This window comes from Dendronephthya gigantea, unplaced genomic scaffold, assembly GCF_004324835.1.
Source record: "Dendronephthya gigantea isolate DGI-Jeju-01 unplaced genomic scaffold, DenGig_1.0 000032F, whole genome shotgun sequence".
Lineage (NCBI taxonomy): Eukaryota > Metazoa > Cnidaria > Anthozoa > Malacalcyonacea > Nephtheidae > Dendronephthya > Dendronephthya gigantea.
The window spans coordinates 74784-99320 of record NW_021163042.1 but is presented as its reverse complement, the minus strand read 5'-3'; the positions used below and the strand labels follow the sequence as shown (position 1 = coordinate 99320).

Sequence of the window (24537 nt, the reverse complement as noted above, 5' to 3'; positions counted from 1 at the left end):
TAGTGTGCTTAGTCATTTGAATATTTTTGGGTCATTATTTTCCTTATGCTGTTAAAGTTATTTTCAAATTCCCAGGAGCAGACAATCTTGTGTACAAATGTCAATTCATTTTCTAATGTATGCATGCATGCCATCAATATTTCACGCACTACGGTTCAGCATATGTGCAAATGCAATTGAAAAGGCATTCAAATTTTAACAATAGCTTGATTTCTAAAGGTCTCCTTTTTTTTGATACACCCTGTAGATACGCACCTCTGGGAATTGAATTAATCCTTCATTTAAAATGCTAAAAGTCATTTTAGCTGAACTATGGTGCAAACCCGAACAACATTAATATTCTTGCATATTTGTGTTTTTTTTAGACACCCTGTAGTATTGAGTATATAATATTTACAACTATTTCCATTATCTCTCATTATCTATTGTTTGAATTGCATTCGACGCCACCTAAACACAAATTAAGAAGATAACTCACGACAGAAAAACTACTCGCTTTGAAGGCTTTCTTTTGACTTGAATTGGACCGACTTTGCGTTTATAGGAATAATAGGATTCACAGTATAAGGTTCACAGTTTAATTAAAAGGAAAATTCTGTATATGGGAGTATGAGTAGACTCGGAGTAGACTATGACGACCATGAGACAGATGAGGTCGGCACAAGAGAAGGGTTGTATAGTATCTCGCTGAAAAGTCGACCAGATTGCGAGAGGGACTTTTGCGAGATCATTAATAAAAAGGGTTTAATCTTAAATGATAATTGACTTTGCGTACATGATTATACTCAAGATTTGTTTGCGTTCTTCGCGTTGCGCATCTTCCGCCGATTTCATGGTCGGTGACCATCTATTTCCTCTGGCGCACGCAAACACCTTTTTAAATGAACTTAAACAAAGACTTTAGCTTAAAATTAACATTAGGTTTCTGTACATGAAAAGTTCGGGCCTGAAGCTACGTCCGGATCAGGAACCAAAAAAGCTAATTTTTCGGCTTTCCCTGTAACTCAGAGTAGCACAATACCGGCACAATATTAATTCACACATGTCCACGATCATGACCCTATGAAATAGTTTATGTTTAAGTTTGCCGCATACTCAGAGAAGAACAAGAGTAGATACTCAAAATTAAGAAGTTGTCACTCGCAAGGCTGAATAGACATTTCGCCTTTTAGCTTTCAAGCGCGCAGTGCGTGACGGTAGTTGATTATCAAGCAACTTTGAATTGCGATACCGCTCTGCTTAGAAGCGATTTTGTTTGTAAGAAAACCTTGCCGATTTTTTTTGCATCTTGTTAAACTAAGGGCTTGTTTACATGGAGCGAGTTATCCCGGCTGGGCGAGGTGAAAACTGCATATAATAATAAAGAGACTAATCAGGTTAAGCCTTTGATGTGATGCGCTTTTTACCTCGCCTGGCTGAGATAATTCGCTCCTATATACACGGCGAAATCACAACTCAAATTGACCTTGATAATCAACTACCGTCAAATATTTTCACAGGACAGCGTGACGGTCATTACCACTGGTCATTCATTACTTTTGAAGTGCAATTTCATATGTCGTCGACGTGCTGACGAAGACTGTAATTAAAAAAGATATAGGATTTCCGTTACTTCACAATGCTTGAACACAACGTAATTTGTTGGACCAGTAAGCAATGATTTCCCCTTACGGTCTTATTTGTACAATCAACAAAATTGCTGGTATACAGTATATACAGTTCATTATATAGCATTTCACTACACCAGTTCTGTAACATCAATATGTAGCTATCTGTTTCAAAGTGCACCATATAGTCATTACTACAAACATAGCTGCAAAGCTTCCGTTCTGTTTAATAACCCGGGCCTTCATCAGTACGAATACATCAGGACAAGTCGTGATGGTATCATGGTAAAAGTTTTGAAAGTTAACTGCACTGACATGATGAACTCTCGAACTGAATGATTAATGTACTGTACCCCGATAATTTAGTTACTGCCGAAACTTCCTTGTGTGAAATAATAATACAATTTTTGTTCGCCCCAGAAATCTATATCCAGTCCACAAAAAAGGGATGTCAAGGCAAAAATGGAAAAAAATCATCGTTTGAAACTCGTTGAACAAACGATAACGCTTCTAAAATTATGCGTAATTATTGCAGCTGAGTTGAATGCGAAAACTTGTATGAGGAAATACTTAACTGAAGTACCTTACTGGCGCAAATGAAGATACAGAAGTAGACGCAGAATAATTAATATTGCATGTCTGCCTGCTTGTCTAAGTAAATCGGTTAGTATAACTTCTAACGAATATAGTGTACAGAAATTCATCAAAGTATGATTTTATGTCATCAAATGTATATTGTTTTCATGAAAGAATGTCATTTTACTAAGTTTAGAAACATTTCATTTTTTTACAGTATATGTATATACTAACTTACTAAAAGTTAATTCAGTGATATTTATTGAAATAGAGAATGACGTAGGCCGATCAGCGTTTTCCCAAGCAGTGTTTTTATTCACTATTGTATAACGTGTGGTTTAGACTTTTGATTTATATAATTTGATGTTATTCTTTGGATGCTCAGTTTTGCTCAGCTTTTTCTCTTCTTGCCTTTTCTTCCGCAATCATTTCTTCACTGATGCCAAGGTCTTCGTTCTGTTCTTGATTCCTTTCATAGTGAACAATCTTCATGTTTGGGTCGTCTTCCGGCGCATAAACATTCTGCAGAATAATAACTGATTATTGACCGAGCGCGAGGTCTGTATTGTGAAATATCAGACCGAGGCTTTTATGGACATGCAAAAACCTCGGTCTGATATTTCACAGTACAGATCAAACAAGCGAGGTCAAAAATCTGTTTATTTTATAGCTGAACTGCACGAGACCACGGTCCGGATACGGGTTTTTACGGACCGCTCGTCAACCAATCAGGATATAGTATTTTAAAAAGCCATATAATAAATTAACATATACGACGGATTGCATCTTCTTTCTTTTTTTATTATATTCGTTTTGAATCCACTCGTGCTCCCTGCAGTCTGATTGGTTTGCGGTTTGTAATCACGATCATTAAGGTGTGATTTTCAACCAGTTGGTGAAATTTTCGCGCAAAAAAATTTTACACATGCGTCATAAACGACCAATAATATATTGCGAGAGAGAATTTCGTTTGGCCTGTGAGTTCATAAAAGCGGCAAAATGAAAGAAAAACTCGATTGCAATTACTCGCGTTTTGCAATGTATATTTTTTCGCGAATAAAATTTCCGCCTCGTGAAATTCCCGAGGAATTAACCATACAACTATTCAAACTGACGTCCTATTTTACGTTACTATTGCGCATAAACAGTGTTATAAATTCGATTTGGCAACATATGTTTTAGTGTTTTTTAGCAATTAAAATATTTGTACTGTGGCAAAAAAATTATGTTTTGCGAAAGACACATTCATACTTTTTCCTGGCTATTACTTTTATATTGATTGACGTACTGTCAAAAATATCGACATATTATGTTTCATTCTCTCATACAGGCCGCAGTCATATGGTCTCCTATTTCCTATTTGCACAAGAAACGAACCTGAAGATAACTGTTGCCAGCAGGATCATCCAGAATTAAATGTATATTCATAATTTTACCTTCTATCACCTAAAATGAACGTATAGACCTTGGTAAGAGAAAGAACAAAGAATATTTCGGGTTGGTTTTTCGTTTTTTTTACTTCAAGTAAAAAAATTAGATTTTTTTTCTATAAAGGAATTAAACATGCTTAAACAGTCAAAAGGGCATTTGTCAGTTGAACTTTTTCGTATTGAAGGCATAGGATAGTTAATTGTTCGTAGTTGATCGACGGATGCGCACTTATTATCAATACTTGGTGTGCATCTTCATGATTCATCCCCACCCACAGATACACCATATATACCTCCATAAGTTTCGAGATGAATTTCTGTAGTTTTTTGGTATCTTCCTGTAGCGTAGGTGTATCGCCGGAACCAAAGGGATTCTGACCCTCCAACTGAAGAGTAGCATTGAGAGTGCCATTATTATACAGTATAATTTTTCACGCAGTCATATAATGACTTTAACCTCTGTCAATGCTAGTGAAAAAAAAACAACCTACATCCTCCTTGACATTGATGAGAAGACCTTCCAAGGTGGTAAAACGACCCCCTAGCGTGCCACTTTCTAACTCAAACTCAAGTTCAGGTATCCTAACAGTGCAAGTATCACTCTAAAGACATAATATTGGTTTCAGGATTGGTATACCCGTGCGCAACCTTGAACCTCAAAACATTTGCACGAAACAGAAATTGTAGCCAAGACGAAGTACCGCTGACAATAAGGCTAAATTATAGACTGAAAGTTGAAAACAGCCAATGTGTCTGTAGCCTCATTTTAATTGCGATTTCACCACACCCCCAATAAGTAAAAGAAGTAAATAAGGAGTACTTACCTTTAATACATCGCGGCTGAGATCAGTAGGATCTGTAATCTTCAATTCTATCCTTTTGCCTTGATCCTCTATTCCAGCTATAAGAAGACGACGTTGGGCCAGCATCAGTGGCGTAGGAAGCCCGATAATTGGGGGGGGGGGGGGTTGTATTCATGCATTCATGTTAACATATATATGTGCCCTCTCCAGTTATCGTGGCATGCAAAGCAACTGGCAATTTCACTTGTCTATATGTTCTGTATTCAAATCGGCCATGGCATTGCATGGTTACTGCACACATGCATACTGATATGGATGTATTCTTAGTTTCCAAGAAGTATAATTCCTTTTTATTCCTCTCAAAATGCCCTCAAGAACCATAAATTAATGTGCATATAGTTGTTACCTCCAGACTTCACTTCGTTCGACCGTTTTCCACAGTTTGAACAGTTGGTTGCCATGAGTATAACTTGTTTAAAAAATGGAATATCTTAATTTGTTAAGTGACAAAACTTTTCTGATTGATTTAAAAACCCAGTCTGCTCTCTTCTCTAAATGCTTCTAGCCCTTTGCGTCGCTGCTTTTCACTTTCTAAGATGAAATATAGCTACTTATAAATATAATATTTGAAACTCAAATATACATAAAGCTAAATTCACAAATAGCATCCCCTACAAACCTTAAAAGTTATATATCAGTTTAGCGGGAAAAATTAGAAATCGTTTTCGCGTAACTTGCAACAAATCCCTTGCTCTCTTTAATCTATAATAAGTCTGTGTTCAGAGCAACATTGTTCAATACCATTCATCGACTGGGGACAACTTTGTTCGTCTATATGTATATCTATCTATATCTTCAAGTCGCCCAAAGTCGGAGTCAGACAAACTAATCGAAAATTATGTCTATTCGAGTATATTTGCAGCGTGGCTCATGGTCATATTATCGTCTAGTGTGCTGATATAAAAAAGTTACCAACAGCCTTCATGTTCGTCGGACATTTACAATGAGGGCAATCTGTTGGGAACTCGAGTACCTATAGGACAATGTTTGTTTAGTACACATGTCGGTATTTTTACCTTTCATTAGCTACTACCTTTCTCAGTAATATTATATTTATTTTATCGTCCGCCATGGTGTTTACGAGAAAGTAGTTAATACCTCTTCATTAAAGTTGAATTCTTCTGGAGCGCTTTCCTCAGGTGCTAAAAAGAAACCAATAATGACAAGAGGGAAAAAAATCGCATAACTTAAGGACGATATTAAACATGCCAATCAATGAACGAATGACTGACCAAACTACCATCGGCAACCGCAGAAAGCTGCTTCGCCTTTAGAGCTCACCAGCACAGTGTATAGCCGGTGGTGAGTTCTTACATCACACAGGAAAACATCATCAAACACAACTGAAATTGTTGTAGGACAGCAAAGAAAATACAAACTTGCTTCGCCATTAAATCAAATGAGCAAAGCATATAGTGGTCGCTAATTTTCTAGCATCGGATTTTTTGCCAATATTAATCACACTACCATCATCACTTGCAATAAATCCCAAAGCCCGATTTTGATCTTCTGTTCTGTCGTATTTCGTAACTGTCATAGCGGCATCATTGTCCGGTGCGTGAGGATTCTCCACGAAACTATTGCCAGAGATGTCATCAAGTACAAACGTAAATGGAACGTCGCCTTTACGGTATGTTTTTAGTTTTTCTATGAACTGACCAACTTTTTCCGCCTGTTCCGGGTCAACAGCCTAAATTAAGTCGTTCGTTCCATCAATAATACGATCAGTGTATCATGATAGGTTTTTAGGACCTGCCCAGTCTCTTAATCCTTTACCAAAGTCTTACCTTTCGCAGCGGTTGACTTTGTTCTAAAGACGAAATCGCCCGTTCCAGGACACCCTCAATGGTGCTAAGTTCTAGGTTGACAAATGCATGTTTACATGGAAAAATTTTGTTAGTTACTAACTACCACTTTGTTTAAGCATGCCAGGACATACGAAATCGAAAAAACAACAGGTGAATATCATATAAAAATTACCTCCTTTCTGGGTGAAAGCTGGAATTTCAAAATCTAACTCTGGCAGTTTCACCATTGCTGATTCTGTCTTGATAATTTGTCTATTGAGATCCTTTAAAATTAGACGTGTTAATTTATGATATTTAAATTATGGGATGAAGTTGATACAATTACATTTGAACTTTGGAAAAACAGGTAGTAAATGTCATTTAATGCTTTGAAATGTACACTTGATGTTGATCAAGCTAATTTCTAACACTGCTAGTGAGTGCATAGTATCATGCTTTAACACATATTTCCATTGAAATTGGTTCAGGTTCTATATCAGATGTGATCATGCATGCATTCCAATGAGGGCTAAAAATGGGTGGTAAAATGTACACTAAAAGTTCAGTACTGTAAATTAAGGCAGACACGCACAGAAAATAACCTTGATCCTTGATGATCAGTTTTGAGACTAAGTTAATGCAGGTTAATGTATTAACACTTGCTTCTTTCAGGTCAATATATCATTCAATACCAATGTGGCAACTACTTACACCTTTAGCAACTTTTATTTCAATCCTGATTCCTTGTGACTGTACAGGGCCAGCAGAATTTATTTCATTGTTTCTATTTCCACAATGTTGACATTCAAATGACATTATTACCACTTCATGGAAGTATGGGATCTTTGTCATTAAAATCTTTGTTGTGCCCTAAAATAATAAACAAGCCCAGACTAATGCAAAAATAATAATATAATAATTTACACCTTCCCCAAAGCAAAGAAAATGTAATGGTTGAAACCTTTTCAGTTTTTCCAACACATATCTTCTTAAAGGTAGGTTACAGTCACTAATGAAATCACTAATGCCTTGTTTACATGCATTTTCATTGACTATATTCCTAAACATGATCAAGAATGGTCATGCAGAGTATTTGACACTATTTTGGTTCGCTATACTTTCAAATGAGTATAAGCCAGAGTTTATGTTCATAAAAGTACTTAATAAACATGTTTCAGCTCAGGAAATGAGCAGAATGATGCACAGAAGCCACTGTAACCTAGCTTTAAATTAACATGGGGGGTCCTATATAACTACTCACCACCACCAATAATATATTTCATTTCCCAAAATATTTGTGTTAAAGTATGACCGTGGCATTAAAGTTGGTAGAGAAACATGTCCACAATTATAGGCATGTATACTAGGTATACTAGATATGCGTGAACTTTTAAGAGGTATACTTCCAATGGTGCTGTCAACCAGATGCTTTGACATACAACCCTTTATAGAACTACAGTGTGATAGAACTAATCTCAAAGCATTGTTGGGGTTAAGATTTAAAATTTGTAAAAAAATAATTAGGATTGTACGCATTAGTATAGCTAACATTTTGGTGCTTAAAAAAGGGGGGCACCGTGACGTGCTGCTGTGCTCCCCCTGGTACTTCAGCTGGCCCTGTATGAAAGTGTAATAATTGTACTAAGAGTACCTTTTCCTCGCAAGCCATACATAGGCTTTCCACACTCATAGGCGAGTTTTCATCATTGTCAGCACTTATATTCGGAAACATTGAAAGATTTGCCATAACTTATGGTCGATCGTGACAACTTTCAGTCAATCACACAACTTTGGGAAAATGACTAATAAATAATAGCGAAAGAAACCCCCAAAAATTTCTTCTCTATCGCGCGGGCACTGGCACTAACATATGGCCTAGCTCCGTTGCTATGATCCTCGTTACCTGTTATCCTCGTTCCGAACGAGGATGCAGTCGAGCAGACTCAAGCTTTACGGATATGAAACTCGAACAGTCATTGACTCATTTGGTCATACCATTGAACTCAATGGTCATAGCATATACTACCATTGAACTTAAATAATCACTTGGTCACACCACCAACACTGTAGTGTGCGTACATAATAGTGTGCGTATGCGTAACCTTGCTGATTAGTCAAAATCGAACTTAGAATCTAGAAATAACAGAATAGCTAAAACGAAACCATAAAGGCATAAAAAGAAAGAAAGAAACAACATTGAAACTGGACAAGCAGTTCAGGACCTTTTTAATTAACGAGACACAAAAATATAGAACATTTTCAGGGACAGGTCACAGTTCCCTGACAACTCCCGAATATCCCTAAAGTTTTTCAAATTTTCAGTCAAAACTCCGTCCCGCAAAACTTTAAACTTTCGCCAGTATTTTTTCATTCAAATACTTTCAGTCATTTTGTTTATTTTGGATGAAAAAAAAAATTGTATCGTAGTGCAAATAACTTTTTTCGACCAATCAACATCTGGTTATATTGATAATAGGTATAGCAAAAATAATAATAATAAAACTAGAAAGCAAACAACAACAAGAACAACAACAAGAACAACAACAACAACAACAAGACACCGCTAACAACAACAACAAAAACAGTAACTTGGTCGTCGCATCAGTACTACATGTTGAACGCAAGCTTATAAAAGTTATGGAAATACATGGCAGATTAAAAACGCAAAGCATTATAAAATAGGTTCAATTTTATTTCTCCTTTCCTTGACATTAATGTGAATTTCAGGAACGTATATAGATCTTCACAGCGAGTCTATTGGCAAGGAGTGATACTTCAAGCAGGGTACTTCAGAGATGTAATATAGGGTTTTCTAGTTCGGCCGAAGTATAATTGTTTTAACCCACGTTTATCCAACAGTCAGGCCGAATCCAAATTGCGATTCTCCTTTAGTATGATTGATAGTACCAGCTAAGGAAAAAGTAAATGGCAGTGGATGAAAACGTTTCTCAAGTACTGCTCCGACTACCCAGTTTGTGTCCATCATGCCACGAAAAACTAAGTTGGCTTTAGGGACGTTGAACTGATATCCCAGACTAACAGAACTTTGATCCTGCTGTGTATTGTATTCGTACTGAACTCCTACATCGACATTCTCGTTTCCTTTATGATGGTAGCTTGCGTGCCATCCTGCCTTACCAACCGTGGCACATGCCGTCCAATTATCGGTTTTATACTGTCCAGCCAACGAGACGACCGCGGCTTCTTGGTTGGCTGCATTGTGGTAGAGAAATTCTGCTCCTAGCGATAAACCAGGTGAGAGACTTTGCAGGTAGTGGGCAACAATGATTCCGGATGCTTTGAAAAGGTCAGGGTTTACACACGTCAAACTAGCAGTAAAATCACTGCCACGATATTCTGCATCAACTTGCTGCATGGCCCAAAATTTCTTTTGAGTCTGAATGAAATCACACAATAAAGACGTGTCCATGTGCCATATTGCCATTAATATGGCACACGTCAATAGAAGACTTTTGCTCAATCAGGCAAAGTGCATGGAAATACAGACATCATGCATAACAGGGGCTTTCAAAAAGAATTAATGGCTCTAATGGCATAGTCATGTTAATTAATGAGCATGCAGGTAAGGTTATGGACTTAGAGTTGTGTTCTTTTTACTTTTAGAACAGGAAGTTAAGTGCATTTGTAAGGTACCAAAAGGGAATTTATACCCTATTTACACCCTGTTCCTATAGAGGTTCCTTTAGGAAAACATTTGCAGCTATACATCAACAAAATGTTCTTCCAAAACTATTAGTTATCATACAAAATACTTGGATTGTACACATGTTTTTGATTGTTTTTGTGGGTAAAATATATCTTGTATGTATAGCCAAATATACAAAATGTAATACTCTTTTTATCGTTCAGCTTCTACAAAACACTCATCACATCTCACCTGTAGAATAAACTTTCCTCTGATTGCACTAGTAAACTGGTGAATAATCTGTGCATTTAGATTTCCTTTTAAGTCAATATCTCCAACCATGACAGGAAATGACTGTAGTAAAAATAATTTACAAGATAACATGTGCATTTATTGAGATAAGTATCATGACCACAGGCAATTTTAACAAATAAACAAATTAAAAAAAGATTGGATTAGTCTAGTTCAGGGAAAGGATGCAAAGTTAGCTCTATCAATTCAAATTTGGGGAATTATGTACGAAAATATTGCCTATTGTTAAAAGTATTTTGGTGTACTATTTAGAAGGTTAAACAACAATCTAGGTAGTCCACCATACGGTCTCATTTTGAAAAAATATTTTCAAAAAACTGAACCAATGCACCCGCCTAGGGATGCTAATAGCCATACATAAAATTTAGGGACTTTTCTCAGCAGTCTGAGTGGTACAGGTGCCAAAAAGTTAAGTGTAATAAAAATACAGCTATAACATAATAAAAATATAAGCAATACGTACCTCATGTGGTCCAGTCTGTTTGTCCCCAACATATGTCGCTCCAAAATGATAGGTTCCCGGTGTCAATGAACTTAATGCTAAACTGTGACTAACTTGAAAATGACTGCTAATGCCTTTATTCAAGAGCAGTTTTGCACCCTCAAAACATTGTGGAAAGACTTCTAAAAACCAAAATATCAACTATGATTATACTAGAGGAGGGGGAAGTAGGGGGGGGGGGAGTTTTAATGAAATATAAAAGTAATATAGTATACAATGGTCACAATCACTGTCTACTCAGGGTGAAAATTTCACGTTGTAATATTATTATGATCAGCTATACCACAGCACGATATGAGGTATCACTATCATGAAATGAAAAAATATTTAGTGCAAATATGATATATAATTTTAAATATCAGCCTCACCTTTACACTTCTTATGCAATTCTTCAAACGTTCCGGGGTTTCCAACCAAAGGTGTTGGTATTATATTTTCTGGTGTCCCCGATGTTGGTGGGGGGGGTGCTGTGAGCGGAGGAGAAGGAGGAGAAGAACTAGGGGTTGAACTGGAAGGAGCACTGGACGCTTGAACATTACCCATTTTCTACCATCGGCATTTATAAATTTCCCATGTGCTCATTCCGTAAAAATAATTGCTTCATTTCTGGGAAGAAATGGGCAGCGGAAATCTTAGATCATTTTTGCCAAACGTCGTGTAATATTCCTCAAATTACCGGCATGTATTACAATTTACAATACGCCGTACACGACTGAAAGCGCTAAAAAGTCAATTTGTTCCTGGTCGATAAAATCTCGGGTGATACCATGTTGTTATCAAGTTGCAGCAACTTATTATAGCCTCGAAACGAGTCTTATTGTATCAGATCCATCTCCAGATGACTGCCCACGGACTACGGTCAACGGAGGACTACAACTTCCAAACAAAGGCCAAAGATATACCGTCCATATTCCACTTAGCCTTGGGGATTGCAGTTATCCCGATAAAAATTAAAGATTATTTCATTAATTTGTAACGGTCTACAAGAGAATCTCTTTAAAAGACTCGTCGAAATTGGTGGAGAAGTATTGATTTATTGTTATTGTAACGGAATCCTCGTTGGAAATGTACGAACAAGGTGTCTGCGCATCCCAGTTTCCTGCGTGACATGCGGGGATACTCTCATACTCACCACTACACCACGGCGTATAACGGTGTATTACTGCTGCAAAACAAATGCCAAAGATACCGTAGAAGTTTCATGCAACTATGGAATGGCTGTTGTGGACGAAAAATAGACGGAAGGTAATTCGAGATAGAGTACAAAAGAATTTCTTCGAAACGCTCATCCGAATCGAGAGAGAAATATAAATGTCATACATATCTTAAGCAATCAATATAATAAAAGCAAAGGATAGTGTAGTAAGTGTACAACATTATCTCCTTGCCCTTGGTCTTGGAAGGCTCATCGGAATTGCGACAGACATGTTTGTTATCATGAATAATAATAAAGTCGTTAACGAATTGAAATCTTAAAATCCCGAAAGGAAACGTACGAACAAGGTGTCTAAAAAGTTTACGAAAAAAAGTTCTCTAAAAACGGTTCTCCCGCGACGGAACGAATGCCAAAAATATGCCGCTGCACCTTTCACTCGGGAAATGGCTATTATGAAGCTAAGATTAGAAGAAATTTTGTGACAGTCAACCGAAAAACAAATCTCTTTGAAAGGCTCATTCGAACCGGAAGCCGAAATATAAAAGTCATAAAAAGGAAACCTTCCTCCAGGGCAGCGAATGGAATCTCGGTGGATACGGAAAACGGGGATAGCCATTAATACACTATGGAAGACTATCGCTGAAAAGCTAACGCCAAAAGATGTTCCACCTATGGAATGGCTGTTATGGACAAGACAATTCAAGATAGTATGTGTACAATAAAATCTCTTTGAAAGGCTCATCTGATTTGCAAGATAAATATATTTGTTTGTTATCATGAATGATAATAAAGTCATTAACGAATTGGCCAATTGGGATCTTGAAATCCTGGAAGGAAATGTATAACAAGGAAAAAGTTCTTTAAAAACGGCTCTCCCCGGCGGGGAATCGAACCCCGGTCTCCCGCGTGACAGGCGGGGATACTCACCACTATACTACCGAGGATTATTGTTGTCGAACCACTGCCAAATATATCGTTAACCTTCCACTGAGGAAATGGGTATTACGGAATACGGATGACGGTTAGAAGAAATTTTGTGACAGTCAACCAAAAACAAATCTCTTCGAAACGCTCATCCGAATCGGAAGGGAATATAAAAGTTATAAGTTTTTTAAGCGATCAATATCGTAAAGGCATACCTTCCTCCAGGGCGAGGAATCGAACCGCGGTCTTCCGGGTGACAGGCGGGAATTGTCACTACTATATACACTACACTATGCTCGCTGCAAACTGACTAGCGCCTAGGATACCCTCGACTGTTCCACCTATAGAATGGCTGTTATGGGCAAAAATAGGAGATAATTCGAGAGTGTACAAAAAAGAATCTCCTCATAAGGCTCATCTGATTTGTGAGAGGAATATATTTGTTTGTTATCATGAACAATAGTAAAGTCATTAACGAATTGAAATCTTAAAATCCCGAAAAGAAACGTACGAACAAGCTAGGTGTCTGAAAAGTTTACGTAAAAATGTTCTCTAAAAACGTCTCCCCGGCGGGGAATCGAACCCCGGTCTCCCGCGTGACAGGCGGGGATACTCACCACTATACTACCGAGGATTAATGCTGTCGAACCACTGCCAAATAAATCGTTGACCTTCCACTGAGGAAATGGGTATTACGGACTACGGATGACGGTTAGAAGAAATTTTGTGACAGTCAACCGAAAAACAAATCTCTTTGAAAGGCTCATTCGAACCGGAAGCCGAAATATAAAAGTCATAAAAAGGAGCCTTCCTCCAGGGCGTGGAATGGGATCTCGTTCCCCGCGTAACAAACGGGGACAGCCATTAATATACTATGGTAGACTATCGCTGAAAAGCTAACGCCAAAGGATGTTCCACAGGCCTATGGAATGGCTGTTATGGACAACAAAAATAGAAGACAATTCAAGATAGTATGTGTACAAAAGAATCTCCTTGAAAGGCTCATCTGATTTGAAAGAGAAATATATTTGTTTGTTATCATGAATGATAATAAAGTCATTAACGAATTGGGATCTTGAAATCCCGGAAGGAAATGTATAACAAGAAAAAAGTTCTTTAAAAATGGCTCTCCCCGGCGGGGAATCGAACCCCGGTCTCCCGCGTGACAGGCGGGGATACTCACCACTATACTACCGAGGATTATTGTTGTCGAACCACTGCCAAATATATCGTTCACCTTCCACTGAGGAAATGGGTATTACGGAATACGGATGACGGTTAGAAGAAATTTTGTGACAGTCAACCAAAAACAAATCTCTTCGAAACGCTCATCCGAATCGGAAGGGAATATAAAAGTCATAAGTTTTTTAAGCGATCAATATCGTAAAGGCATACCTTCCTCCAGGGCGAGGAATCGAACCGCGGTCTTCCGGGTGACAGGCGGGAATTGTCATTACTATATACACTACACTATGCTCGCTGCAAACTGACTAGCGCCTAGGATACGCTCGACTGTTCCACTTATAGAATGGCTGTTATGGGCAAAAATAGGAGAGAATTCGAGAGTGTACAAAAAAGAATCTCCTCATCAGGCTCATCTGATTTGTGAGAGGAATATATTTGTTTGTTATCATGAACAATAGTAAAGTCATTAACGAATTGAAATCTCAAAATCCCGAAAAGAAACGTACGAACAAGCTAGGTGTCTGAAAAGTTTACGAAAAAATGTTCTCTAAAAACGTCTCCCCGGCGGGGAATCGAACCCCGGTCTCCCGCGTGACAGGCGGGGATACTCACCACTATACTACCGAGGATTAATGCTGTCGAACCACTGCCAAATAAATCGTTGACCTTCCACTGAGGAAATGGGTATTACGGACTACGGATGACGGTTAGAAGAAATTTTGTGACAGTCAACCGAAAAACAAATCTCTTTGAAAGGCTCATTCGAACCGGAAGCCGAAATATAAAAGTCATAAAAAGGAGCCTTCCTCCAGGGCGTGGAATGGGATCTCGTTCCCCGCGTAACAAACGGGGACAGCCATTAATATACTATGGTAGACTATCGCTGAAAAGCTAACGCCAAAGGATGTTCCACAGGCCTATGGAATGGCTGTTATGGACAACAAAAATAGAAGACAATTCAAGATAGTATGTGTACAAAAGAATCTCCTTGAAAGGCTCATCTGATTTGAAAGAGAAATATATTTGTTTGTTATCATGAATGATAATAAAGTCATTAACGAATTGGGATCTTGAAATCCCGGAAGGAAATGTATAACAAGAAAAAGTTCTTTAAAAATGGCTCTCCCCGGCGGGGAATCGAACCCCGGTCTCCCGCGTGACAGGCGGGGATACTCACCACTATACTACCGAGGATTACTGCTGTCGAAACACTGCCAAATATATCGTTCACCTTCCACTGTGGAAATGGGTATTACCGATGACGCTTAGTAGAAATTTTGTGACAGTCAACCAAAAACAAATCTCTTCGAAACGCTCATCCGAATCGAAAGGAAATATAAAAGTTATAAGTTTCTAAAACGATCAATATAGTAAAGGCATACCTTCTTCCAGGGCGAGGAATCGAACCGCGGTCTTCCGGGTGAGAGACGGGGATAGTGATTACTATATACACTACACTAGGCTCGCTGCAAATTGACTGTATAGCGCCAAAGATACCCTCGACCGTTCCACCTGTTGAATGCTGTTATGGGCAAAAATATAGGAGATAATTCGAGATATTGTACAAAAGAATCTCCTTGAAAGGCTCATCTGATTTGCAAGAGAAATATATTTGTTTGTTATCATGAATGATAATAAAGTCATTAACGAATTGGGATCTTGAAATCCCGGAGGGAACTGTATAAGAAGGAAAAAGTTCTTTAAAAATGGCTCTCCCCGGCGGGGAATCGAACCCCGGTCTCCCGCGTGACAGGCGGGGATACTCACCACTATACTACCGAGGATTACTGCTGTTAAATGCATGCCAAATATATCGTCCACCTTCTACTCAAGAAATTGCTATTATGGAGCAAAGATGAGAAGAAATTTCGTGACAGTCAACCGAAAAACAAATCTCTTTGAAACGCTCATTCGAATCGGAAGCCGAAATATAAAAGTTATAAAAATTAAACCCTTCTCATAAGGGGGATGGAATCTCAGTCCCCCCGCGTAACAAACGCGGGGATAGTCATTACTACACTATGGTAGACTATCGCTGGAAAGCTAACGCCAAAGGATGTTCCACCTATGGAATGGCTGTTATGGACGACAAAAGTAGAAGACAATTCAATATAGTATGTGTGCAAAAGAATCTCCTTGAAAGGCTCATCCGAGCTTGCGAGAGAAATATATTTGTTTGTTATCATGAATAATAATAAAGTCATTATCGAATTGGGATCTTGAAATCCCGGAAGGAAACGTACGAACAAGGTGTCTGATAAGTTTACGTAAAAAATTCTTTAAAAGTATTTCTCCCCGGCGGGGAATCGAACCCCGGTCTCCCGCGTGACAGGCGGGGATACTCACCACTATACTACCGAGGATTACTGCTGTTGAAAGCATGCCAATTATATGGTGCACCTTCCACTCAGGAAACGGCTATTATGGATCAAAGATTAGAATAAAATTTCGTGACAGGCAACTGAAAAACAAACTTCTTTGAAAAGTTCATCCGAAGGTCGGGGGATGGAATCTCGGTCCACCGCGTAACAGACGCGGATTGTCTTAACTACACTATAACAGACTATCGCTGGAAAGCTAACGCCAAAGATACCCTGGATGTTGCAGCTATGGAATGGCTTTTATTGACAAAAATAGAAGATATTTCGAGATCGTTGTAAGGCTTACTGATTTGCGGGAGAAATATATTTGTTTGTTATCATGCATAATAATAAATCATCAACGAAATGGGGTCTTGAAATCCCGGGTCTGATCCGTCGCGTCCTCCGTAAAAGCCTGCAGTGTTCCTATTTTTATTTTATTTAAAGCGCCTGGGAACGAGGCTGAGGGGATACTCATTACTACACTACCGAAAAGGCGAAGACAACCCCTGCCAAAATAAAGCCATCGATACCCTCGACTGTTCCACCTATTTAATTTACATAATTAGAGATTGTGTAAAAATCTCCTTGGTCTTGATAGATCTCCCTGGTCTTGGAAGGCTCGTGTTTATTATCAGTGAGTAATAATTAAGACATTAACGAACTGAAATCTTAAAAACCCAAAAGGAAATGTGCGAACAAGGGGTCTAATGAGTTTAGGAAAAAGGTCTTTAAAAAGGTTCTCCCTGGCGGGGAATCGAACCCCGGTCTCCCACGTGACAGGGGGATACTCACCACTATCGAGTTTTCTTTTTATATTGCAGACGACTGTTTCTGTTTGTTCAGACTTCATCATTATATATATAGCTCAGTGGTTGCTTGGAAACAAGAAACTATTAATGGTGTTACAAGATGGCTGATGAATTTTTTAAAATTATAACACAAAAACTTGAATTTCATGTAATATATTAATTTTCGGTGATTCAATTTGGCTACGTTTTCTCTAAAAAAGGTAGGACAGCTTTGCTGAAATTGTACTGTTCTGGTTTAGTTCCCGTAAAACCGACGAATAGTTTAAATATTGATACAAATTGTATAAATATATTTTGTATAAATTTATTCGATACTAGTATACATGTATGACTCGACGTTTTAAAGATGGTTGTTTCGATACAAAGACACCTCTACATGAACTACTGATCGTAGTTTGTTTGCTCTGGACAGAGAATTGGCTTTGGTAGTGATCAAAGAGACTCCATGCACTCACTCAAGTGATTGTAGTTTTGGACTCATTGATGACACAGAATGGACGAGTCTGGAAACAGCAACGCGGATTATAACGAAGAATTTGTTTATAGAGATTCACTGGAATGCCCCATTGAAGAGACGTTGAAGGTCAAAAATGCTTTTCCAGAGTCACCTAAAACCAGTGAGGAACATGGTTGTGTACCATTATCAAACAACCTAGGCTCAGATACAATAGATAAGGGGGGAAAATTAAGGAATGACAGAATTGATAGGAAGAAAGGCAATTCTATCAGACCTAGAGAAAAAAACCTAATTAAATTAAACAAAGAAACTATTCAGAAGGGTCAAATGAAAAAGAGCTATAGAGAAATGCACCAGAAAAAGCTTGGTAAAAAAGCTTCAATAAAAAATAAAGGGCAGAATGAGGCCAGCCAGATAAATGATCTCAGGAATACCAATGCTGCAGCTGAGTTCCGTAAACAGACTTTGCTGTTAGATGGAATCTTGACAGAGAATGATGGATTAAATAGTTCCAATGGCCTCAATGACAAAATGTTTCATTTTGGTAACTCTGGAATACAAGAAGCAAATGAGTTTAGTGGTTTAATTGCATTGGAAAAGGATGAATATAATTTGGAATCAACTAGATGTAATGAAACAAACTTATCACAACTTGGTGGTAGAGAAATTGGCTATGAACATCAATTACCAACTCTCCGTAATTTTTCTTCAGTACAGTCTGCCCCAGCAGATATACAACCGTATCAGAATCCATTCATCTTAGGGGAAGGTTATACAGATGTTAACTCTATGACATATTTGACCAGTATGAGGTCTCATTCTGAACTGGTAAATTCTAACACCACATATACTGGTATATATGCAAATGCAAAACAAAATTCAAGGGCTTCTAACTATAAGCCATACACATTAAGCGATTATAAAAAAATTAAGAGAGAAAGTAAACCTGGTGGTCTTGGTCCTGATACAAAATCTGAAGAACACCAACAGAAGGTATGTATAATTGTCATTAGGGATTGGGGAGATAATTTGATGTATTACAAAAAGGCTGTACAATATTGAGTTTTTATTAGTTGATACCTGAGCCTTATCTGCATACCTCATTAGGGGTGTATATTCATGATTGTGGTCACATATACCATGAAAACTTTAAATATGAATACTTTTTGATATCTTTTTTATGGTTTAATCATGTTAAGACAAAAACAGCGATCCGGAAAAAAGAGTATTCTGCAGCTGTAAGGCAAAGAAATGCCTCAGAAAACTTTAATGGTATGAGGAAAAAACAGAAATCGCCTGGTAAACAAATTCCTATTGAAAAACAAGAGGCTATTGCCCGGAGGTTCAAGGTAAATTGTATTCAGCACCTGTATAGTTTGCACCTATAGTCGCACAAATGAATTCAGTGAGTGCATGGCATAAACCAAATAAGCCTGAATTTGCTTTTGGGTGGGGAAAGTCTCTTATACTTATGTTTTTCCTTTTAGGCATTGGAATATGCAAAAGCCGTACCAAAGCCGGTGACGTCAAAAATCTCAAATGTGTGGAAATCACCAACAAAAGCACATGAAGAGCGACAGTCTTTACTGGCCATTTTACAAGAACGACACGAAAATGAAAAAAGAGCGATAGATGCCATGAGGAAGGACTTGCAAACTAAACTCAAAACAAGTTCTTAGCAACTTCGGGCACATGCACTATATGCCAAAGATGACCATCTTTTAGCAACTTGCATGAACTCTTTCAACTTGATGATCGCACTGTTGCAGCAAGTCTTTAAGCTATGTGAATACCTCAGGTAGTTTCCTTATCCTAGTATGGTTGCTCCAAAATTGCTCATAGTTCAATTAATCATCATCTGAGGCCAGTTGTTCAAAAAGTGGGATAAAGTAATTCATTGGATAGTGATTTTAACTATCATAAAATTGATGCAATTGCTTTGTAAAGCTGACATATATGAAATTTATATTTTAAAAACTATTCCATCAATAAAATTGTGGAGTTCAATATGGGCCATGCCTTCAAATCAAATAATGATCACTATCCAGTGGAAGTGGAAGTCAAAAAAGAAAAGCTATTATAACACAATGATAATATTATGAAATCTATTTATGTTAATAAATTATTTAAAATGTATAGAGTTGTATATATTTAGTTGGAATGAATTGTACTGTCCTAAAACCATGACAACAATCAAGAAAGATTTCAACTTGCAAGACATCCAGTTCATGCCTCGAGCTCAGTGCTTGTTTCGACAAAAACTTTCATTATCAGTTGGAATCTAACAATATCAATGCTGCCATGGATCTAAAAAGAAAATGCGTGATCATTGTTAAATATTATGTGTATTTAGGGTACATGTTTGTTACAAAAATCAAAGTGATTTTGTTTATGTTGAAGTGATTAGATTTAGGGTTGAAAATGTTTGCATGCAAATGAAAGGGCAAAACTCTGACATGAGTCTGACTATAGTCTTTCTTTGACAATGGAAAATGTTACTTGCATACATGCTTCTTCCACTTCTGTTGCAGGAAGCTTAGACATTGAGTAAGCATGGCTGGTAATGAAATTTGCCATCATAAATTTATGATTACTTTAAATTCTCTGTAAACTACAGAAGTGCATGTGGTGTAAGGAGAGACGTAGTATGGTGATTGCACTCATGGCAACGCATGAGATATTTGCAGACTATGTTTATGATTGTCACATTGGCTGGCCTCAGCTTTCCTTTTCAGTCTTTCAGAGGATTAAGGCACAAGGATTCAGTTGATTTCCTTTTAATTAACCTTGGACATTGGTAACACTAAGGCATTCTCCAACTGGAGAATTAAAAAAATTCAAAAGCATATTTATTCAACAAACATGTAAAGTGCACATTATTTGGGTGTAGCTAAAATTACCTGCTATTACTGGGCTCCAAATTTTAGTTGTTCATTGATAATTTGCAGCAGTTCTTGTTGATGGGGCAAACGACCAGACTCTAATTTTGACCAGACAGGCATATCTGATAACAAAAGACAAATCAAACAAGCAAGATGACTACTAGTATGCATTCCTTATCATCACAGGCAAAATACCTTGGACCAAATTTGATAGAAAGTTTTATCTATCTTACAGTAACTATAATTGTGAAAGCTGAAATGAAATCATCAAAAGGCTGTTTCAAACTTAGACAGTTCAAAATCAGCCTTGGCGGAACATGTATGTCAAACTAACAATAACATTGCCAACAATCATTTTGAGAGTATATAAGGAACTGAGTTTCAACAACAGATCACCCCTGATGAAGACACTAGACTGGAGTGTCGAAACGTTGGGTTGTGAAAGTTAATCTTTGTGTGGTGATTACCTTCATTTATTAAAACCAGAGTAGCAATAATTACAATGAAATGTTAATTGTTTTCATTGCATCATTTATTTTGTTTATAATCTAAAATGGTCATTGGCAACTGTAACATCTAACACACCCCCTTTTTTCTGTCAATTGCCATTAAAATATAGCAATATAACAATATTAACATGTACGAAATTCCTAATACTATTGCTTACAAAGTAAAAATGCTAAGTTAAAACTTGCCTAATATAATTGTATCTACTAGTATTAGGTATTGGAAAATATTTACCATTAAGCTCCACCTCAAATGCACCAGTTGAGATAAGCTGTCCTTCAATGGCATTGGTCAGAAAAAAAACTAACATAATAGCATACATCTGAAAAAGAATTATTTTCCACTCAAGATCTCTGAGCATAATTATGACAAATATATAAACCAAACATAGGTAAAAATAATAAAAATGAAAACCAAAAGGAATGGAATGTACTAATATTTAAGCTACATAAATAATACATACTAATAAGTTACATGGATAATGCAATGTCATTTAATAATCACCAATGGTTTCCCAATAGCTTTTACCGTACCTTATTTTGTTTTGCCCACAAGTAGATATCAGGTGGTTGCATATTAAATGATTCAAAAATCTGCAGTCTATCACCCACTAGGATGAACAAGATGATTGCCATCTTGGTTAACCCAAGAAATCTTGCTAGGTATTGATTTACAAGTGGTGGGGGATAGTTGTCACCAACTATCGATAAATGAGGGTATTGGTGCTGTAAGAACTGTGAGTACTGTTCAAACACCCGCCTGTACCCTCAGGAATAGCTGTAGAAACAATAAAAACATAACATTATTCACCAGCCATGGCCTTTTGAGGCACCACAAGTGATTCCATCTAATTTTAACATTTAGCCCTTGTGGGAAGCCAGCAAATAGGTTCAAGAAATACACTGCATGAAACACTTATGTTCAAGAGTCTGTCCAGTCAATAAAGATGGCTCTGTTCTCCTCCATTTGACTTGTCCTAATTCTAAATTCTAAGACACAGCATTAACTTTGGCAGCTCAGTTTCTCAAGTTATATGTACCGTAGGTTTGTTGCTAGCGATAAGATCTGTTTACTATTTGAATTGCTAGCAGACCTAAATCGAAACTTTTGTAGTTGTAATTGGTTAACGACAAGAGGCAAATCCAAAAAAAGGGCCTCACAGGCTTCGTTAACATCATCGGACTGTGGTTAATTCATATTTTAAAATGGAATTGGTGATAATTTTTTAAAGACGGCTAAGGCGCTACCTACCAGTAGAGAACTTTTAGGGTAAAAGAAGCTGAAGCAGTACGTTCTGTCATTAATTTCGCCTCGGTAACCATACCGCGATTGCTGAATAATACATTTTGCAGCCCCAAAACAAGGAAAGCCAACGATGTGACAATAGTCACAACGGAAGCCATTCTGTCTTTCTGTAAAATGCAAAATTTGCTAAGTCTATGTGTTTCCACTTTTTAACTATTCACATTTTCAAATTCCAAATTATAGATATACACGGCACCATTGGCATTGTTGAAGCTAAATAGATATACGCCATTGTCGAAGTTGAATAGATATGCTGTCATATCACTCATATGTACCATTGTAACGTTTAAAGTTGAATAAATATACAACATTTGTTGAAGTTGAATGAAATAATTGCTTGAATATAATTATTCAACGTTGGAATTGCATGCAAAATACGTAAAGTTGAATGCAAATATATGTTGTTGAATTTTGCAACAAAATGCCAACCATAGTTTACTTGCCAATCTGCCCAATCGCTTTGTGCTTTGCTCCCTGTTGCTTGGCCTCGTGGGGGAGCTCTAATTCAGTTTACAGTATATGAGTGTTCACAGTGGCGTAGCCAGCCTGACGATTTTGTCCCGCTATGTAAATTTCGAGTTATTATAATTATTCATGCCTTTAGAAATCTATTGTTTTCACAGTCAGTGAACACCAAAATATTAGCATAGCGGGACAAATCGTCAGGCTGGCTACGCTACTGAGTGTTCAGTCACTGTTCACAGGTGCTGACACAGCTACAACTAACAAAATATGTGGAGTGGACTCACATGGACCACACAGACTCAGTACAGGACACAGACGAGTATTTCATTTAATAAAGCGTATACCCGAATTGCCTGAGATTTTCTTAGAATAATGCCTTAGAATAATCCCATAAAATTTTATGGTAAATGGTAATATCGACGGTCAAAAAGCGTTCCATTTAATCCATTATATGGTTTCTTACATAACGTTCCTCGTTATGTTTTTCCAAACTTCAGTCAGTTCAGATCACAGAGTGACAAGTGAAGTCAAGTACAATAAACATATTTATTTATGGGATAAAATTGGATTTTGCTGATTTCAGCATTATAATCATAAAAAGCGATATACAAATAGTTACTCTGTGAGAGAAACAATGTCTTATCCGGGCCATATCCTCTATGAAAAGACCGGACAAGCACCTGCCCCGAGTAAAGATTTCCATCAACTCCTTGTCGGAGAAACCGAAGTTACCCTGAGAGGCTGGAAGGTTTCTGTCCGTAAAGATCAGCGTTTAATTCCACCAAGCCAAAGGAAAATAACCTGGGATGATTTTGACGAGGATACCAGAATGCAGTCTGAAATATCTCGAATATTTGGCGAAGAAACGTTGAGTCAAGTACACGCCTTAATATGTGGCGACTGGCTTATTCGTCTGCCCGTAAGACTCATCGTTCTTCTTTGTGGTTACATGGAGCTGGAAGACATCACCCGTTTGGCTCAGGTTTGCAGGAAGCTAAGAGATGTGTGTTGCAGTGATAAATTATGGGAAAATATTTACAGAGCGCACTGTGACACAGTTACTGCCAACATGATTTCACTGGCTGCTGAAGTTGGGTGGAAAAAACTATTTTTTACTAACAAACTGCAATTGCAAAAGGAGATGAGACGACGTGATAGGCAAAAAAACAATCAAAGTAACTCAAAAAACTTGTTTATCACAGAATAAGGCATGACATTTATGATTTATATTCATACAAGGGCCTAACTTTTTGGTATTGTTACCATGGGAATAAGCGTTCATTGAATCTGCCATGTTTTTTTAATTGGTTTTTATTTTTGAAGAACTATATTTTATTAACATTGTTGAACGACAAGTGTTTATCACATTTTGTTTCGTAACTAATTCATGTTTGATTGTTTAAATAAAAATATTTAGAAAAAGGTATTGAATCTTCTTTATCGTTCACGCATAAATTTTCACTATTTTGTTCATTATTGTTTATTTTAATCCAACAATACGATTATATCTTTAAAATACGTCGCTTCTTCAGCCAAGCCTCGTTAGCGCAGTAGGCAGCGCGTCAGTCTCATAATCACTTGCTGAAGAGCAATCTGAAGGTCGTGAGTTCGATCCTCACACGGGGCAATGGTATTTTTGCATGCCCCAATTTTTTTTCTTTTCCTAACGCTATCTTTTCCTAACGCTATGTTTTTGTTACACGTAAAACGTAAGGATAAAATGTATTAGAAATAAATGCAATAACATTCTGAAGACACAGA

General features: G+C 37.4%; 4 protein-coding genes and 8 non-coding genes across 13 annotated transcripts; 3 read left to right on the top strand and 9 right to left on the bottom strand.

Moving 5' to 3' along the window:
• Window positions 1-2328: 2328 nt before the first annotated feature.
• On the bottom strand, window positions 2329-8088 carry LOC114524918 (zinc finger protein ZPR1-like). Its single transcript, XM_028546146.1, has 13 exons — window positions 7915-8088; window positions 6975-7133; window positions 6457-6547; window positions 6264-6334; window positions 5944-6166; window positions 5575-5618; window positions 5389-5449; window positions 4823-4906; window positions 4438-4514; window positions 4105-4215; window positions 3907-3999; window positions 3561-3629; window positions 2329-2705 (listed from the first exon to the last, which is right to left on the bottom strand). Exons 1-13 carry the CDS (start codon window positions 8008-8010, stop codon window positions 2565-2567), a joined length of 1320 nt encoding a protein of 439 aa, XP_028401947.1. The 5' UTR covers window positions 8011-8088; the 3' UTR covers window positions 2329-2564.
• Window positions 8089-8937: 849 nt separating this feature from the next.
• On the bottom strand, window positions 8938-11313 carry LOC114524877 (mitochondrial import receptor subunit TOM40 homolog). Its single transcript, XM_028546086.1, has 4 exons — window positions 11092-11313; window positions 10685-10845; window positions 10162-10263; window positions 8938-9660 (listed from the first exon to the last, which is right to left on the bottom strand). Exons 1-4 carry the CDS (start codon window positions 11264-11266, stop codon window positions 9112-9114), a joined length of 987 nt encoding a protein of 328 aa, XP_028401887.1. The 5' UTR covers window positions 11267-11313; the 3' UTR covers window positions 8938-9111.
• A 1438-nt stretch (window positions 11314-12751) lies between these two features.
• Window positions 12752-12823, bottom strand: Trnad-guc. Its single transcript has one exon. It is a non-coding gene; the product is annotated as a tRNA-Asp (tRNA).
• Window positions 12824-13365: 542 nt separating this feature from the next.
• On the bottom strand, window positions 13366-13437 carry Trnad-guc. The gene has a single exon. It is a non-coding gene; the product is annotated as a tRNA-Asp (tRNA).
• Window positions 13438-13931: 494 nt separating this feature from the next.
• Trnad-guc lies at window positions 13932-14003 on the bottom strand. Its single transcript has one exon. It is a non-coding gene; the product is annotated as a tRNA-Asp (tRNA).
• Window positions 14004-14545: 542 nt separating this feature from the next.
• Trnad-guc lies at window positions 14546-14617 on the bottom strand. The gene has a single exon. It is a non-coding gene; the product is annotated as a tRNA-Asp (tRNA).
• A 493-nt stretch (window positions 14618-15110) lies between these two features.
• On the bottom strand, window positions 15111-15182 carry Trnad-guc. The gene has a single exon. It is a non-coding gene; the product is annotated as a tRNA-Asp (tRNA).
• A 518-nt stretch (window positions 15183-15700) lies between these two features.
• Window positions 15701-15772, bottom strand: Trnad-guc. The gene has a single exon. It is a non-coding gene; the product is annotated as a tRNA-Asp (tRNA).
• Window positions 15773-16279: 507 nt separating this feature from the next.
• Window positions 16280-16351, bottom strand: Trnad-guc. Its single transcript has one exon. It is a non-coding gene; the product is annotated as a tRNA-Asp (tRNA).
• Window positions 16352-17199: 848 nt separating this feature from the next.
• Window positions 17200-20029, top strand: LOC114524894. 2 transcript variants are annotated; one of them, XM_028546110.1, is made up of 4 exons: window positions 17200-17360; window positions 17507-18610; window positions 18817-18966; window positions 19105-20029. In XM_028546110.1, the coding sequence occupies exons 2-4, from the start codon at window positions 17654-17656 to the stop codon at window positions 19294-19296; spliced, it is 1299 nt and encodes a 432-aa protein (XP_028401911.1). In that variant the 5' UTR covers window positions 17200-17360; window positions 17507-17653; the 3' UTR covers window positions 19297-20029. The 2 variants fall into 2 exon arrangements, with proteins under 2 accessions (XP_028401911.1, XP_028401910.1); XM_028546109.1 differs by having other exon boundaries at window positions 17479-18610.
• A 3184-nt stretch (window positions 20030-23213) lies between these two features.
• Window positions 23214-24189, top strand: LOC114524884 (F-box only protein 36-like). The gene has a single exon (XM_028546098.1). The coding sequence runs from the start codon at window positions 23411-23413 to the stop codon at window positions 23981-23983; it is 573 nt and encodes a 190-aa protein (XP_028401899.1). The 5' UTR covers window positions 23214-23410; the 3' UTR covers window positions 23984-24189.
• A 123-nt stretch (window positions 24190-24312) lies between these two features.
• Trnam-cau lies at window positions 24313-24403 on the top strand. Its single transcript is given in 2 exon segments — window positions 24313-24349; window positions 24368-24403. It is a non-coding gene; the product is annotated as a tRNA-Met (tRNA).
• Window positions 24404-24537: the final 134 nt, after the last annotated feature.